At 26.7% G+C, this 14,221-nt stretch overlaps 4 protein-coding genes across 4 annotated transcripts; 2 read left to right on the top strand and 2 right to left on the bottom strand.

The window, feature by feature from the left end:
- Positions 1–3,615: 3,615 nt before the first annotated feature.
- On the top strand, positions 3,616–4,242 carry OCT59_015843 (uncharacterized protein; the record flags this gene model as incomplete). The annotated part of the gene is made up of 1 exon (XM_025330238.2): positions 3,616–4,242. One exon carries the CDS (start codon positions 3,616–3,618, stop codon positions 4,240–4,242), a length of 627 nt encoding a protein of 208 aa, XP_025181739.1.
- Positions 4,243–6,914: 2,672 nt separating this feature from the next.
- OCT59_015842 (uncharacterized protein) lies at positions 6,915–7,272 on the top strand (the record flags this gene model as incomplete). Its single annotated transcript, XM_066132080.1, has 2 exons — positions 6,915–6,979; positions 7,077–7,272. The coding sequence occupies 2 exons, from the start codon at positions 6,915–6,917 to the stop codon at positions 7,270–7,272; spliced, it is 261 nt and encodes an 86-aa protein (XP_066003107.1).
- A 2,940-nt stretch (positions 7,273–10,212) lies between these two features.
- On the bottom strand, positions 10,213–10,874 carry OCT59_015841 (uncharacterized protein). The gene is made up of 2 exons (XM_025315946.2): positions 10,641–10,874; positions 10,213–10,564 (listed from the first exon to the last, which is right to left on the bottom strand). Exons 1-2 carry the CDS (start codon positions 10,864–10,866, stop codon positions 10,401–10,403), a joined length of 390 nt encoding a protein of 129 aa, XP_025181738.2. The 5' UTR covers positions 10,867–10,874; the 3' UTR covers positions 10,213–10,400.
- Positions 10,850–11,863, bottom strand: OCT59_015840 (uncharacterized protein). The gene is made up of 3 exons (XM_066132079.1): positions 11,678–11,863; positions 11,386–11,619; positions 10,850–11,243 (listed from the first exon to the last, which is right to left on the bottom strand). The coding sequence occupies exons 1-2, from the start codon at positions 11,802–11,804 to the stop codon at positions 11,411–11,413; spliced, it is 336 nt and encodes a 111-aa protein (XP_066003106.1). The 5' UTR covers positions 11,805–11,863; the 3' UTR covers positions 10,850–11,243; positions 11,386–11,410.
- Between the last annotated feature and the right edge of the window lie 2,358 nt (positions 11,864–14,221).

Raw genomic sequence — 14,221 nt, 5'->3', positions numbered from 1 at the left:
TTTACATTTTCTGTGAATGGATCCGTGAAAGGCTCGTTTTTACGGAGTCCTTACAGCAGAAATAACGGATAAAATTTTTTATGGGCATAATTCGGGATCTTTTTTTTTTTTTTTAAGAAAAAAAAAAATGATAAAGAATATAAAAAAAAACCGAATGTCATAATTTTCGCATTGATAACATTAACACTTTCCTTTTTCTTGTTCATTCATTCATTCACATTACTATTATTTCGCATGCACGATATTAATTATTAATTTTTTTTTTCTTTTGATTGAAAAATTTAATCAATATAGTCATCATTTTAAATGTTCTGCCATATTTAAAAAAGTGTGAATAACAATATAATTATAAATATGATCTGTAACTATTGTAATAAAGGTAAACATTGGTACGAAATTAATGTAATGACATATGATATTAATTATTAATTTTTATATTACTTTTATTTATTTTATATTTTGAAATCCTCGGAATTTCGGATATTGTCCTCTTTTTCGGTCCATTGTAAAAGCGGGCGGTGTTTACCGTTATACTGCAGCATTCCTACTTTAAATTATTTTAAATACTCATTACTTTTAATACTTTAACCGAAAGATCATATTGATTTATTAATGGGAATATTTAATATTTAAAATTTTTGAAAACAATATTTTAATAATAATATTTTATTATTATCTGTTATTATATGCATATATTTTAATTAATAACTTTAATTATCAATTAAACCGACCACTTAAAATAGACATCAAAGGAAAAACGTAGGCGGCGCAGAAATTACACATGACATGCATAAATATTCAATCATTACGTTATTATCTTATTGTAGAAGGAAATATGACGAAATTTATACAACTTAATTTTAACTTAACATTTGACAAGTTTACATAATAGGATGGTCACACATGCTTCTTATTGAAAATACCATTTTTGATTTTGGTCCCTTGATAATAATTTATATTATTTAAGAATAGTTTCAAAGCTATAAAAAAGAGTTTTTCTTAAGGAATAATTAATTATTTATTTATTTTATGTATAATTTATACTTTAAATAAAGATATATTAGATGACCTAAATTTAGAAGGGAAAGAAATTTAGAGTTTTATTTTTTTTTTCATTTATGGGTCATGATACCGTTCTTCATTAACTAATCAGATTTCTTTTAAACAAGTTATCTATCATATGTACAAAAAAAAGATGATCTATCGTAATGAACCCCACTTTACAAAATTTATCAAAGTTACTTTCCGTATTTTCCCTTTCAAAGATAGCCTTAAATTTATTTTAAATCTATCGATAATTACACGTTTTTTATTATAAACAAAAAAAAAAACTTTAAAATCTTTGTTTAAAAAGGTGAGAAAAAAAATCTCCGGCGGCTATTGCGGGAACATATAATTTAATGTAAATAAAAAAAACAAATATTTCTCTTCAAATAACCTTTTATAAACAAAAAAAACTTTGTTTGAAAGGTAACAATATTTCAATTTATTGGGTATCATAAAAGAATATTTTGTTTCTTTACTATTTGTTACAAAGTATATACACCCGCTAGAATTAAATTTTATGTTCCCGCAATTTTATGGGTTTCATAAATCTTCCATTTATAGCCTATAAATAGCCGTTTGTGTATTGTAATTTGTGGTTAAAATTTCATTCGAAAAGAAAAAAAGGTACACAAGCTTATGAAACGGAATTTTGCTTTCTTGTTAGGTAATTTAAGTTTCAAAATTTATAACTTAGTTAAGAAGTTTTTAAATTATTTCAGCCTAAAATTACTTTTTAAGTCATAGACATGTGCCCCCGGTTCTTAAATTCTATTTATGCATGGGATTATCAGCTATATTTGAAATCAAGAAAACTTAAATATTTTATAAATATTACGAAATGAAATGACAAAAAAAGGATTTTAAATATTGCATCGCAAAAAAAAAGAATTTTATTTAAAATAAGTAATTTGTATATACTCAGCCATATAATATATATATTTTATAAAATCTATGTAATAAAATATGTTTTATAATACGTATAAATATGTACGTATACTATGGAATTTCCTTATCACATCACATAAATTCGGCAATGCAATAATTTTTTTATTGTAAGGTGGTTTGTTTTTTTTTCTATTATTATTTTATTTTATTTAATACTATATTCAACCATATTTGGGATAAAAGGTTTTAAACATATTCGTTCTAAAATATATAAGATGTTATGTAAAAAAAAATGCAGTAATAACAAGTAGTATAAAAATATGTGTGTATCAATCAAATTATATATATAATCAACCATGATTTTAAGAAATTCTCATTATTCATTCTTTTTCTTTTTTTTTTAATATGCCACCAATCGTGAACATCAAAATCCTGCATCCTGGCGAATCAATAAATTATTTTCCTATAGCAAAAGAAACTTTATAAGAAAATTCGAAAAGGCAAGCTCTCATAAAGCCGATCCTCTCGAACAATATTTACAACAATATACAAAGCTTATAATATAGCTCTTGGGCGTATATTTTTCCCGATTAAGTATCACATAATTCTTTACGGATAGTCATTGCATTTATTAAGATCGTCCGATCGGAATTTAAGCGTGCGTTTAAGCATATTTTGGGGTTTCATAAATTTTCTATTTATGTTAATTGCCTATAAACAGCGGTATCTTATGTAACTTGACGATCGCCGAAGTGATTTTTTTTTTCTTTATAATTTTATATTTTATTTACTTAACTTAGTTGTATCTTGTATCTTATAAAACTAATTAATTATCTATTTATTACAATTTACTATATTATCACTTAGGATAATTTTCTACACGATACCAATATTTTTATTATAGGAAATAATTTATTGATTCGTTAGGATGTAGACTTTTTCACATCTTTTTTGCCAAGTTTCTTATCGATCATTGATGAATTTTGATGATGTCGCAAAGTAGGGGAAACAGATTTATGATCATTGGTTGTATATTAAAAAAAAAAATGGAAATGAATGAATGAATTACTTTAAATTCAGATTGATTTTAAATAATTTGATTGATTTTTGATTTTTTTTTGATTCCAATTGTATTGTTTATACAGTATATATATTATGTAACCATTTGGGTATAAAGGTTCGTGCATAAAAAGTATATAAAATAAATAAATAAATAAAATTGTAACGAATAACGAATTAATGTAAAGATAATTTTTTTTAATATAAACATAAAAAGGTGATTTGATTGTTCTATATCTGTTGCAATTAAAATTTACGATTTCCGAATATATGTATGTGATATGAATTTCATTAAAACAAAATTTTGGTATTACAAATCTTTAGTAAAAATGTTATTGACTACTAAAAAATAAAATTACCCATTTTAAAATAAATGAAAAAAATACGTGCAGTATTTTACTGTACGACCTTACATAAAAATGAAAAAAGATAAAAGCAGTATTTATTGTACGACCTCACATAAATAATGGTGAACGAATAAAAAACTGCAGGAACTGAACCTTATAATGAAAATATTAAGTGGCGTTAATCAAAAACTTATATAAATACCCATTAAATACCCTGCGTATCCATCATCCTTCAAAATAATAGTATTTCTAATAAACATAATAAAAATACTACACAATGTCTTTACATTTTAACACTTTTATTGATAATAATAGTGATCACGAATCTAATTCTGAATTTTTTGATAATTCTTTACAACATCCTTATTATGAAAACGTGTCGAATACCGGTGATTATGTTACTGTTCAAAATAGTAACATACAAGAATCCATTTCTACTTCCAATTTGCAATATCATCAAGTACCTTTGCAGTATGATGAACATGCTCAACAAAATGACTTTGTGCCTACACAACACGATTATGATAATGCCAGCGCGAAAGTTTCTATTCCAAAAATTTCGAAGAGGATTGATTCTTCTCAAAATCAAATCCTTAAAATTGAATTGGAAATTGTTATTAAATTACAAAATGATCAAACCCAACAAAGAACTCAATATGTTCGATCTTCAACTTTACCGAAAAATCGGATTGTAAATAGAATGAGTCCTTATCGGAAACCGAATGAACAAAATTTTAGAAATAAAAGCAGTAATGATGCACAATTTTTCATGACAGTACCACAACTAAATAGAAGTCCTGCTGTCCATATGCAGAATGTTGATAACAATCGTATATCTCGATCTCAATTTCAACCAGATGATGATTTGAACGAATCTTTTAGAAGTAATTATTATGATAACTAAACTATCGTCCATATTTATTTGTATATAATATTTTTTATTGTTATACTTTCGAAGCTTATGGAGGATTCACATTCACGTTATTTATATATTTTATTTTTTTATTGTATTACTCTTATTCAATAAAATTAAATTTTCTTATCACATTAAACGAAACGCAACAATCAAAGGCACTTTTTTGCATTTTCGTACGTAAAGGAACCGTTTGTTTAAACAAATTTTTAATCTTCCATTATTACACTATTTAATATATAGATCCTACCGGGTTAGATTAGATTTTAAAGATTCTTATTACTACAATTTACGAATATATATTTATTGAAAGTGTATGATTCTTGTATTTTACAGGATAAAGTTAATAATAAAAAAACTCGGATTTTATACAAATTTCAGTTATTTTTTTTTTTTATATTATATAGAAATATTTATCGAACTTGCTTGTATATGAAAAAACATTATTTATTTTATGTACAATTGTGTAACGTTGTGACACGTGAATTTAACCGTATTAGGTCAATTCCATTTAACCGATTATTAATTAGTCGTATTGTTGTCGTTCATTTTGTAATTATTGTAAAAATCCTTTCAAAAAAAAAAATCCTTGTGTAACCAATAAAATTTTCACCAGAATATGTGGTTAAAATTTCATTCGAAAAGAAAAAAGGTACACAAGCTTATGAAACGGAATTTTGCGAGGGAATCCTTTCTTGTTAGGTAATTTAAGTTTCAAAATTTATAACTTAGTTAAGAAGTTTTTAAATTATTTCAGCCTAAAATTACTTTTTAAGTCACAGGCATGCACCCCTCGGTTCTTAAATTCTATTTATGCATGGGATTATCAGCTATATTTGAAATCAAGAAAACTCAAATATTTTATAAATATTACGAAATGATTAAATGACAAAATAGGATTTTAAATATTGCATCGCAAAAAAAAGAATTTTATTTTAAAATAAGTAATTTGTATATACTAATATAATACCGTATTTTGCGGTATATAAGCACCCCATTTTTGCACTTGATGCCGGCCAAGATCCTCATAATTTTGGCCAAAATCGCCATAATTCTGGCCAGGGGTGCTTACTTTCGGGGGGTGCTTACTTACCGCAAAATACGGTATATATATTTTATAAATCTATGTAGTTAGTTGTTTTATAATACGTACAAATATGCTAAATAAGGTCGTACAATAAAAATTATAAAATAATTAATTACAGTATATATATCTGTATCTCTTTGTATTTTAAAAATTGTTGTTGAATTTTTTTTATATTTTTTTTATTTGTATTTATATTTTTTTAATTTTACTTCTACTGTGGATAATGACATTTTATACCAAAGAAGCTTTGTAATTGTGACCAGAAATTCCTTATCACATCACATAAATTCGGCAATGTAATAATTTTTTTATTGTAAGGTGATTTGTTTTTTTTCTATTATTATTTTATTTTATTTAATACTTTGTTCAACCATATTTGGGATAAAAGGTTTTAACATATTCGTTCTAAATATATAAGATGTTATGTAAAAAAAAATGCAGTAATAACAAGTAGTATAAAAATATATATGTGTATCAATCAAATTATATATAAATCATGGTTGATTTTATTATAAAATCAACCATGATTTTAAGAAATTCTCATTATTCATTCTTTTTCTTTCTTTTTTTTTTTAATATGCCACCAATTCGTGAGCACAAATCCGCTTCACCTATTTCGCAACATCAAAATCCATCATCCTGAGGTGAAGATGACATCGAAAACTTGTCTCCTAAGAGTGACAAATCATTATCAATGGTCGATTATAAACGTCATAAAAAGCCTGCATCCTGGCGAATCAATAAATTATTTTCTTATAACAAAATAAACTTTACAAAAATATATTGATTCAAAAAGGAAAGCTCTTATAAACCCGGTTCCCTTTAACAATATTTACGACATATACAAGCATTTAATATTGCTCTTGGCTTTGACTGCTGGAATGGTCATGTATTTGGTCTCATAATTAAAAAAGACTTAAAACATTTGTCAACAACAAGTCAACAACAACCCACTTTAGTAAATTCTGTAATTTCTCAACAATTACAACGCAAGTTTAGATAATAATTTTATTACAAGTTCTAATAATGATCTTAGCACGATGAATTTATTAATTACCATCGATGAAAATGAGCGGCTATGATGACCCTATCGACGAAGATTTGTCACTTAACGTAAATATTTTTTTTAATAACGCGTACACGAAATTATTGTCGTATTATACATATATATATATATATTCCTTTCTTCGTAACGATCTTTTTTTAAACAAATGAATCATCAAATCGACATTTATCTGATGTTTGGAAAATGGGGAATTCAAAATCAATATCCATAGCTTGCTTCAATGCTACGGTTATTCCCTTCGTAATTCTAGAACAGATCGCAAAAATTTTTTCTAGATAACCTAAACTCTCGAACCAATACAAAATCTTCGTCAATTATATTCCAATGTCTCCTCTTTAAACATTCCAAATTCTTGGGGTCATATAGATACTTCGAAACTTCATTATGAATTGGAACAAGTGAAGAATCCTATCATTATAGTTTAATAGATGTGGCCGCTTTCAATCGATTTTGGTCGTTTCAATGAACTACATATTAGTACGTTTTAAAGACGTTTTAATCTGAACCCATATGTCCAGCAAGTCATCCACCATACCATCTCCCAATCGTAGATCACTTGGTCTGCTGTATTGTGAGTAAATAATACATAGGGGACGAACAATTAAAATTACATGCAGATCGGAGAAATGTTATGTTAATAAAATTTTTTTTTTTTTCCTTATTAAATTATAGACTCTTCGGTATTAAATCAGTGACAGTTCGCTCAAAAACTAAAGTGTTCAAAAGAAAGATAGCCGTAGCCGATACCATTACATTCGATACTATAATTTATTTTGCAATTAAAGTTCAACCTCCGACTGGAAAACAATTTGTAATTAGAACTGCAGACGAAGCGTTAGAATATATGAAAGATGACTTAGTCCGATAAGGCGTTGAATATCATATAGAATTATACTTGTGGATTTTAATTATTTTTAATTATTTATTCAATCTTGTATATTATCGACTTTCATAAACCAATCTCATTTTTTGAAAAATTAAGGAACTTAAAAAAGAATTTTAATCTTACGAAACTGGATACGTATCCATCATTCCAGACAAAACCAAGAGCAATATTATAAGCTTGTATATGTCGTAAATATGGGAGCTTTCCTTGTTGAATCTTATTTTTAATACACAAGAATATTAAAATTACCTGGTAAAGTTAAAAAAGAAAATCTTTTATAAAGAAATAAGGAGGGGCATTGCTAATAAATATATATAGTAAATAGTCACTTTTATGTATTTAATAGTTTTTTAAAAATTGATTATCATGCGTTTAGTAAAACTTAAACAAGCTCGATTTCATTTCAATGCTTCTTGTAAGTCTATAAATAAACAATTCTATTTCTTTTTAATATAATTGAAGGATTAAGTGTGCATAACATCCGGCTGGTAATTAGAGCTGCAAATGGAGTGTTGGAATATATGCCAGATGATTTAGTAATTACCGACGTTGTACATACTACAGATATTCGTTATTGTTTGCATAAAGAACGTTGGGCCTCCCGTAAATTTTAATATTCCCTTTAAAACACACTTCAATAATTACTATCAGATCTTTCCCTGTAAAAAAATTTTTAGAAAATTGATCACATATCGGAGTTTGTTTGGAATGAAAACTAGAAAAATGATCATTTGTTGGAATGATTTTCCCCAGAAAATTTTTTATTGAATTTGTATAATAAAGATCAATCTTTATGATGTTATACCCAAAATTCCTTCCTTTGTTTTCTTTCCAAATAAATACATTTAAATAGAACTTTGATTCGGATTTTCTTTATTTGTGTTTAAAGAAATTTTTTTATGAATGAATAAAAAAATTGATGAACTTGAAATATTTAAAATTTTCATTTTGAGTAACGTAAATATTTATAATGTATGTATAAATAAAGAAATTATCCGTTTTAGGCTGTTCTCAAAGCCTCTCCCCTCAATTAGTGATGTAATTGTGCTCAAGTATCACATATCACAATCACATCTTACTTTTTTTATTATTATTCAATTATGTTGTAAATAAAAAACTTAAAAATATTTTTTATTTGAAATATGTATTTGGTCAATGGGAGAGTTTTTTTCATTGGTTAAAAAAAAAAATTTAAAGAACGGATTTTTCGATCGGAATTTAATTTCGGAAATATCCGCCGTAGAAATTTCAATTTATTTTATTTTGAATATAAAATTATTTTTAAACAATTTTTTTTTTTGATTACAAGGTAGGAATGTTCTTAAAAAAGTAAAGAAAAGTAGAAAAAATACAAGAATAATATTTAAAGAGGCAAGATCTATTTGTAAGATATCGGGGATATCCGTTAATAACTTTTGTTGGCTACACATAATTAATGAAAATGCAATTCTCTTTCACGGATATTCTGGTAATCAACATTAAAGATCAATTTTTTTAATTTAATGTTGATCAAAGGTTCTTGTAACATGAGCTTTACTATTTCTAGAATAGTATTTTTCTTTAGATACTTTTGACAAAGAATTAAAGAATTTTAATTAGAATATTTTCTGTGTTTCAAAGAGCAATAATGAATTCTGATATCTCGTTTTTTTTTATAAAATAAATATTGTTTTAAAAGCTCTATAAAAAATTTTATCTAAAAACTCCGTAAAAATGAGCCTTTCGCCGGATCCATTCACGGAAAATGTAAATGATCCGATAAATTCCGTGATATAAGGCTGAAATATGAGCCTTTTACGGAAAAAAGACGGAATATAAAAAACGGATCGACTTTTTTTACAGGGAAAGGAGTCTCCTTAAACTATTTGAGAATTAAATAATAAGAAACGTAAAAAAAAATTAATTATTTAGTAATAATATAACATCAGGACATTGTGACAAAGCTTTTTTATTAATTATTAACAAATTTTTTTTAAGACGTTAATTAAAAAGCGCTTTTGGAATTATTAAAGCTTCACGTATATATTATACTGATTGATGTGTAAATTTGATCTACATACTACCTTCCATTTACGTCACATCTTGGCACTAAATTGCCATAAAAACAATAATGTAGTGCTTAAACCTGCGCATACATAATGATATAAATGTATAATTATTTCGATCATGTGCCGTAATTGCCGACCGTAATATTTTATTTCTTTCGAAAAAGCCATAATATCGAATTTCTGATATGAGCTTGCTCATGATCTCATGATATGTCAAATATTTCTCGTCATGATTATGAATCCAGCAACTAAAATCTCTTAATCTTGTACAGTTAGTTACTATACCAAATTGTTAAAACACTAAAAGTTTCTCCAATATAAAGTTCCTTTAAATCTTTCAAATTCAGTTGTTTATTTTCTGTTTATTTCCGTAGTGGAAGTAGTTCTGGAATGTGTTTTTTATTATTTCAAGCTATACATAAAGTACATAAAGAGATAATAATTTAGAGTATTCCTGCCGAAATTGGAATTAAAATGTCAAAAAAGAATCAGAGTTATAGAAAAATAATAGATTTAATACTATATTTGACCATTGATTGATACTAAGAGTCTGTAAAGGACGAAAATTTTAAAAGTGTAGTATTAGGCTTATTTTTATTTTTCCGATATGCTCTCACAGTACATTACTATATCATCATAAAACACATACTGATTCAACTTCTGTAATACTACTAATCGTGATGAATTTAAAAAACGAAAATTTATTAGTTGTGTAAAATCATATACTGTAATTTAAACCACAATATTCCGCCATTATACCTATAATTAAAATAATAAACTGCATTTTAACACGGATTGTAGGACCGCGGGTTTATATGCCTGAACAGCATTGATTACCATAGCAAGTTTCGAAATTACCTGACGCGATTTATCATAGTGATAAAAACCCCATAAAAAAATATTTCTTTATTTCTAAACACATTCACTTTTGATTAAAAATTACACACGTATTTATGAAATACGGCAATTCATTACTACGATATATTAATTCAATTTGTATTGCATACATAATACACATAATATATTCATCACAGATTTCGTTTCAAATCTAATAAAAAACTTTCATTGACATATAAATTTAGGACCGCACTCTTGGAACATTGAACAGCATATGCCGCCGCAGCAAGTTTCGGTCGAACCACAGCAAACGCTGCCACAGCATTCTTCTGTTGGACCACAACAAGTAGTATCGCAACAAGTTTGGCCCATACCACAACAAATGGTACCTATTAAACAACAATTTAGCATCATTATTATAACAAAAGTTACTGCAACATATAAAAATTACTGAACAACTATTACCACAATTTTGAGTAAATCCATCGCAAACGGCTCTTCTCCATTTTAAACGATTATTAGCAGCAGAGGAGAAATTACCAATTATCAAAACGCCAAGAACAAGAATTAAGATAGAATTAGAATTTTTCATGATTTTGAAAAATTTTGAAATTAAAAAATATTCATTTATTTTATCAGTAAATATTCTACAATAGTCGATATATTTTGATTTTAATGCGTTTAAATTCATTACTATTTTTGAATCATTCATTCAATTCATTGAGGTCTTATATTTGTTTATTTTTGTACGATATAGGATGAACATGTGATGCGATAAGGATGAATTTTCATAATTACTTCTGGAACACTAAAATTAATTTTAAATTTATCTTTATATAGAAGATAGCGTGAAACAATTGATAATCTCAAATATTGTAATGAACGACTTATTAAAAGATAATCGTTATGCTGCACTAATCAATACTAAAAATAGTATCTGGTATGCTATAAATATCATTACAATGGTTCTATTATATTATTACATATCCCATGTGTTCGATGGTATTAGATGGCTATTTTGAAAATTTGGGAGAATAACAAGAAATGATGGAAATGACGGAGGCTTGGCTATTAAAAAAAGATTATGTGAAAACATAAATTAATGTCAGGCACAACTTGAATGCCTTTAATAAATACATTATTATTTTTGACTAAAAAATTAATCAGAGATTATGAAGTATGTACTGCGATAATAATATCGTAAATTTACCATTTGCTATGCCAATAAAATAAACTCATTGACATATATTACCAGTACTACACGTTTGAAACAGTGAACAGCAGGTACTACCGCAGCACGTTTCGGTCGGACCACAGCAAAGAGTACCACCACAGCAAGAATCGGCTGGACCACAACAAAGAGTACCACCACAGCAAGAATCGGCTGGACCACAACAAAGAGTACTACCACAGCAAGATTCGGCTGGACCACAACAAGTACCACCTATTAAACAACGAGTTAGTAACAATAGTCACTGCAACAAATAAAAATTAACTATTACCGCAATTTTTTTGAGTAATGTCAGTGCAAACGGCTCTTTTCCATTTTAAACGATTAATAGCGGAGGAGAAATTACCGAATATCAAAATGCTAAGAGCAAGAATTAAGATAAAATTAAAATTTTTCATGGTTTGAAATTTTTCGTAAAATATGAAATCGAAATATTTGTTTATTATCTTGTCAATTTATTGAATATAAAATAATTTTTGTATTTATATATTGTTTTAAAAAAAAATCATTACTATATTTAAACTAATCATTTAGAAAATAATGAATTCATTGAGTTACATATTGTAAGAACACATAATTACTGGAACGCCTATTAAATTTTTGCCTTTTTGCCATTTATATATTATTAAAGCTAGAGTAACGATGTGCTCCAAGTAGTAGCAGAAGTGATAGAATGACGGAGGTTTTGCTATCACGAAAAGATTTGTTTCTAAATTAGTATTGGATAATCGCAGATTTGAAATTATTTTTGTTTATGATTACATTAACTATTTGTTATACAATATTGTAAGGCTAAAAAATTGATCATATGTTGGAGTTTTTCATCATTTATCAGATAATTTTTTTTTTTTAATAAGGATTATTTTAGCAAACAATACCTTTTCTTATGCCAATAAAATTTTTTATATTGTTTGCATCGTACGACTCTTGCCAGTTTTTTTTTAACATTTGACCACGGTTTGCAGATATTCGTTTCTAGATTTGTGGGCAGCAAGCCACAACAAATTTTATCGGAAAATTTTCACAACAACGAATATAAAAAAAAGGGTTACATTCATTTATTTGATTTAATAAACTATAATGCATCCCAGATTGCATATATGTATATTATAGTATACTCACATATCAATTAGGTAAGGAGAACAGAAAAGTTGGGGGAAAAGGGATAACTCCGGATGAATGAAAAATGATTTTAAACTTTACGCGTGCGAAATAGATATTTAGATCACTACTAAAATCATTATTAAATTGGAATTCTTTTTTTCCCACTAGATGACTCATGGTTATACTGATTATGTATGACCGTGTGTACTGTACATGAAACAATCTTACGGCCGTTCCAACTTGATTGTTTGAAAAAGTTTGAAAGGTTTTCATTAAACAAATTAAATGAAAATAAACTTTGGAAATTTTGGGAAAATTCGGGAAATGTCAGAAAAATCCAGAAAACCGTAATTTAAATTTAGAGTTAAATTTTAAACATATATTGTTATTATATGTTTATCAAAAAATTTAGATTTTTTAAAAAATAGAGTGGGTGAGGTACGTTAAACAAACAATAATAAAGACAAAAAAAAACAAAACTTCAAATAAGAGACAATTATAAAATAAAATCATGAAAACAGTCAAGATTCAGTTTACTAGTAATCATCCTTATTATCATCGTCAAACATTTGCTACTGTATTTAACATAATATATCATTTAATTTAATAGTACATATTAAAATTACCAAAATATTTATTCTTTTTTTTTTTATGTTTAAATACCTCTTAATTGAGGTCAATTAATTAAATTGAGGGTCACAATCTATTAGGCAAAATAAAGTATCTAAAATCGAAATATGTAAAATGCCTTTATTACTTTTTTCATCATTAACATAAATAATGGAGGGTTTGGTAATAAATTGCTAAACATAAACGCTCTATTTGAATAATACGGCACTAAATTTTTTTTGAGATATTTGGTATTTCTTAATCTCGCGAAGTTGGAGGAACTTCTAATGATTCTTTCATTTTATTATGTTATAGATTACTATGCAGAAGCTGCAAGTACTGTATTTAAACGATTTCTTTCATATTATTTATTGCATGAATGTGTTCACATCTTTTTATTGCTAGGTTGTTCACATTATAAATTTTTAAACCAGGAATTGATTATCTTAAAATTAATGAAAGGTCATATGATATATAATCAAAATATCATACAACATTTTCAACTTCCTCCCTTTATCCTCCCTTTAATATTTAGTAATTTCCAATATCTGAATAAATTTGCTTTTTGTAATTTATCGTATTGTTTTTTTGATGGTTGCCATATTTAAATTTGTCTAATAATAAAAATTTTCGTGATTCTTCAAGTAAATGTGATACTAACGTAATACAGTCAGCTCTCGATATGAAGAACCCTCCGGTTTTCATCTCAAATTCGCTATAAGATTATAGCGAAGAATTAAAAGAATTTATTTGATTGATATAATGTCACTTGTTGGGAAAATTCGTTATAAAGTCGAGAGTCGACTGTAGTAAACATTCGGGCAACCTCCCTTTCCTTGGCTCTTTCTTCTTTTAATTCTCTTGAATTTAATTGGCTGATTCGTTATAACAAGAGATATTGATTGGTATAATGTCACGTGTTGAGAAAATTTTGTTATAAAGTCGAGAGTCGACTGTAGTAAACATTCGGGCAACCTCCCTTTCTTTGGCTCTTTCTTCTTTAAATTCCCCTTGAATTTAATTGGCTGATTCGTTAGAGTCGACTGTAGTAAACATTCGCGCAACCTCCCTTTCCTTCTTTTAATTCCCCTTGAATTTAATT

The sequence above is a fragment of the Rhizophagus irregularis genome, chromosome 24 (assembly GCF_026210795.1).
Source record: "Rhizophagus irregularis chromosome 24, complete sequence".
Taxonomy (NCBI): domain Eukaryota; kingdom Fungi; phylum Glomeromycota; class Glomeromycetes; order Glomerales; family Glomeraceae; genus Rhizophagus; species Rhizophagus irregularis.
This window is presented reverse-complemented; position numbering and strand designations above follow the sequence as displayed.

Coding starts and splice junctions, on each gene's coding strand:
- OCT59_015840 (XM_066132079.1), bottom strand. CDS start 11,804: ATGAAAAATTTTAATTTTATCTTAATTCTTGCTCTTAGCATTTTGATA. Junction 11,620..11,677: donor CATTACTCAAAAAAATTGCG/GTAATAGTTAAT, acceptor GTTGTTTAATAG/GTGGTACTTGTTGTGGTCCA.
- OCT59_015841 (XM_025315946.2), bottom strand. CDS start 10,866: ATGAATTTAAACGCATTAAAATCAAAATATATCGACTATTGTAGAATA. Junction 10,565..10,640: donor TGGATTTACTCAAAATTGTG/GTAATAGTTGTT, acceptor GTTGTTTAATAG/GTACCATTTGTTGTGGTATG.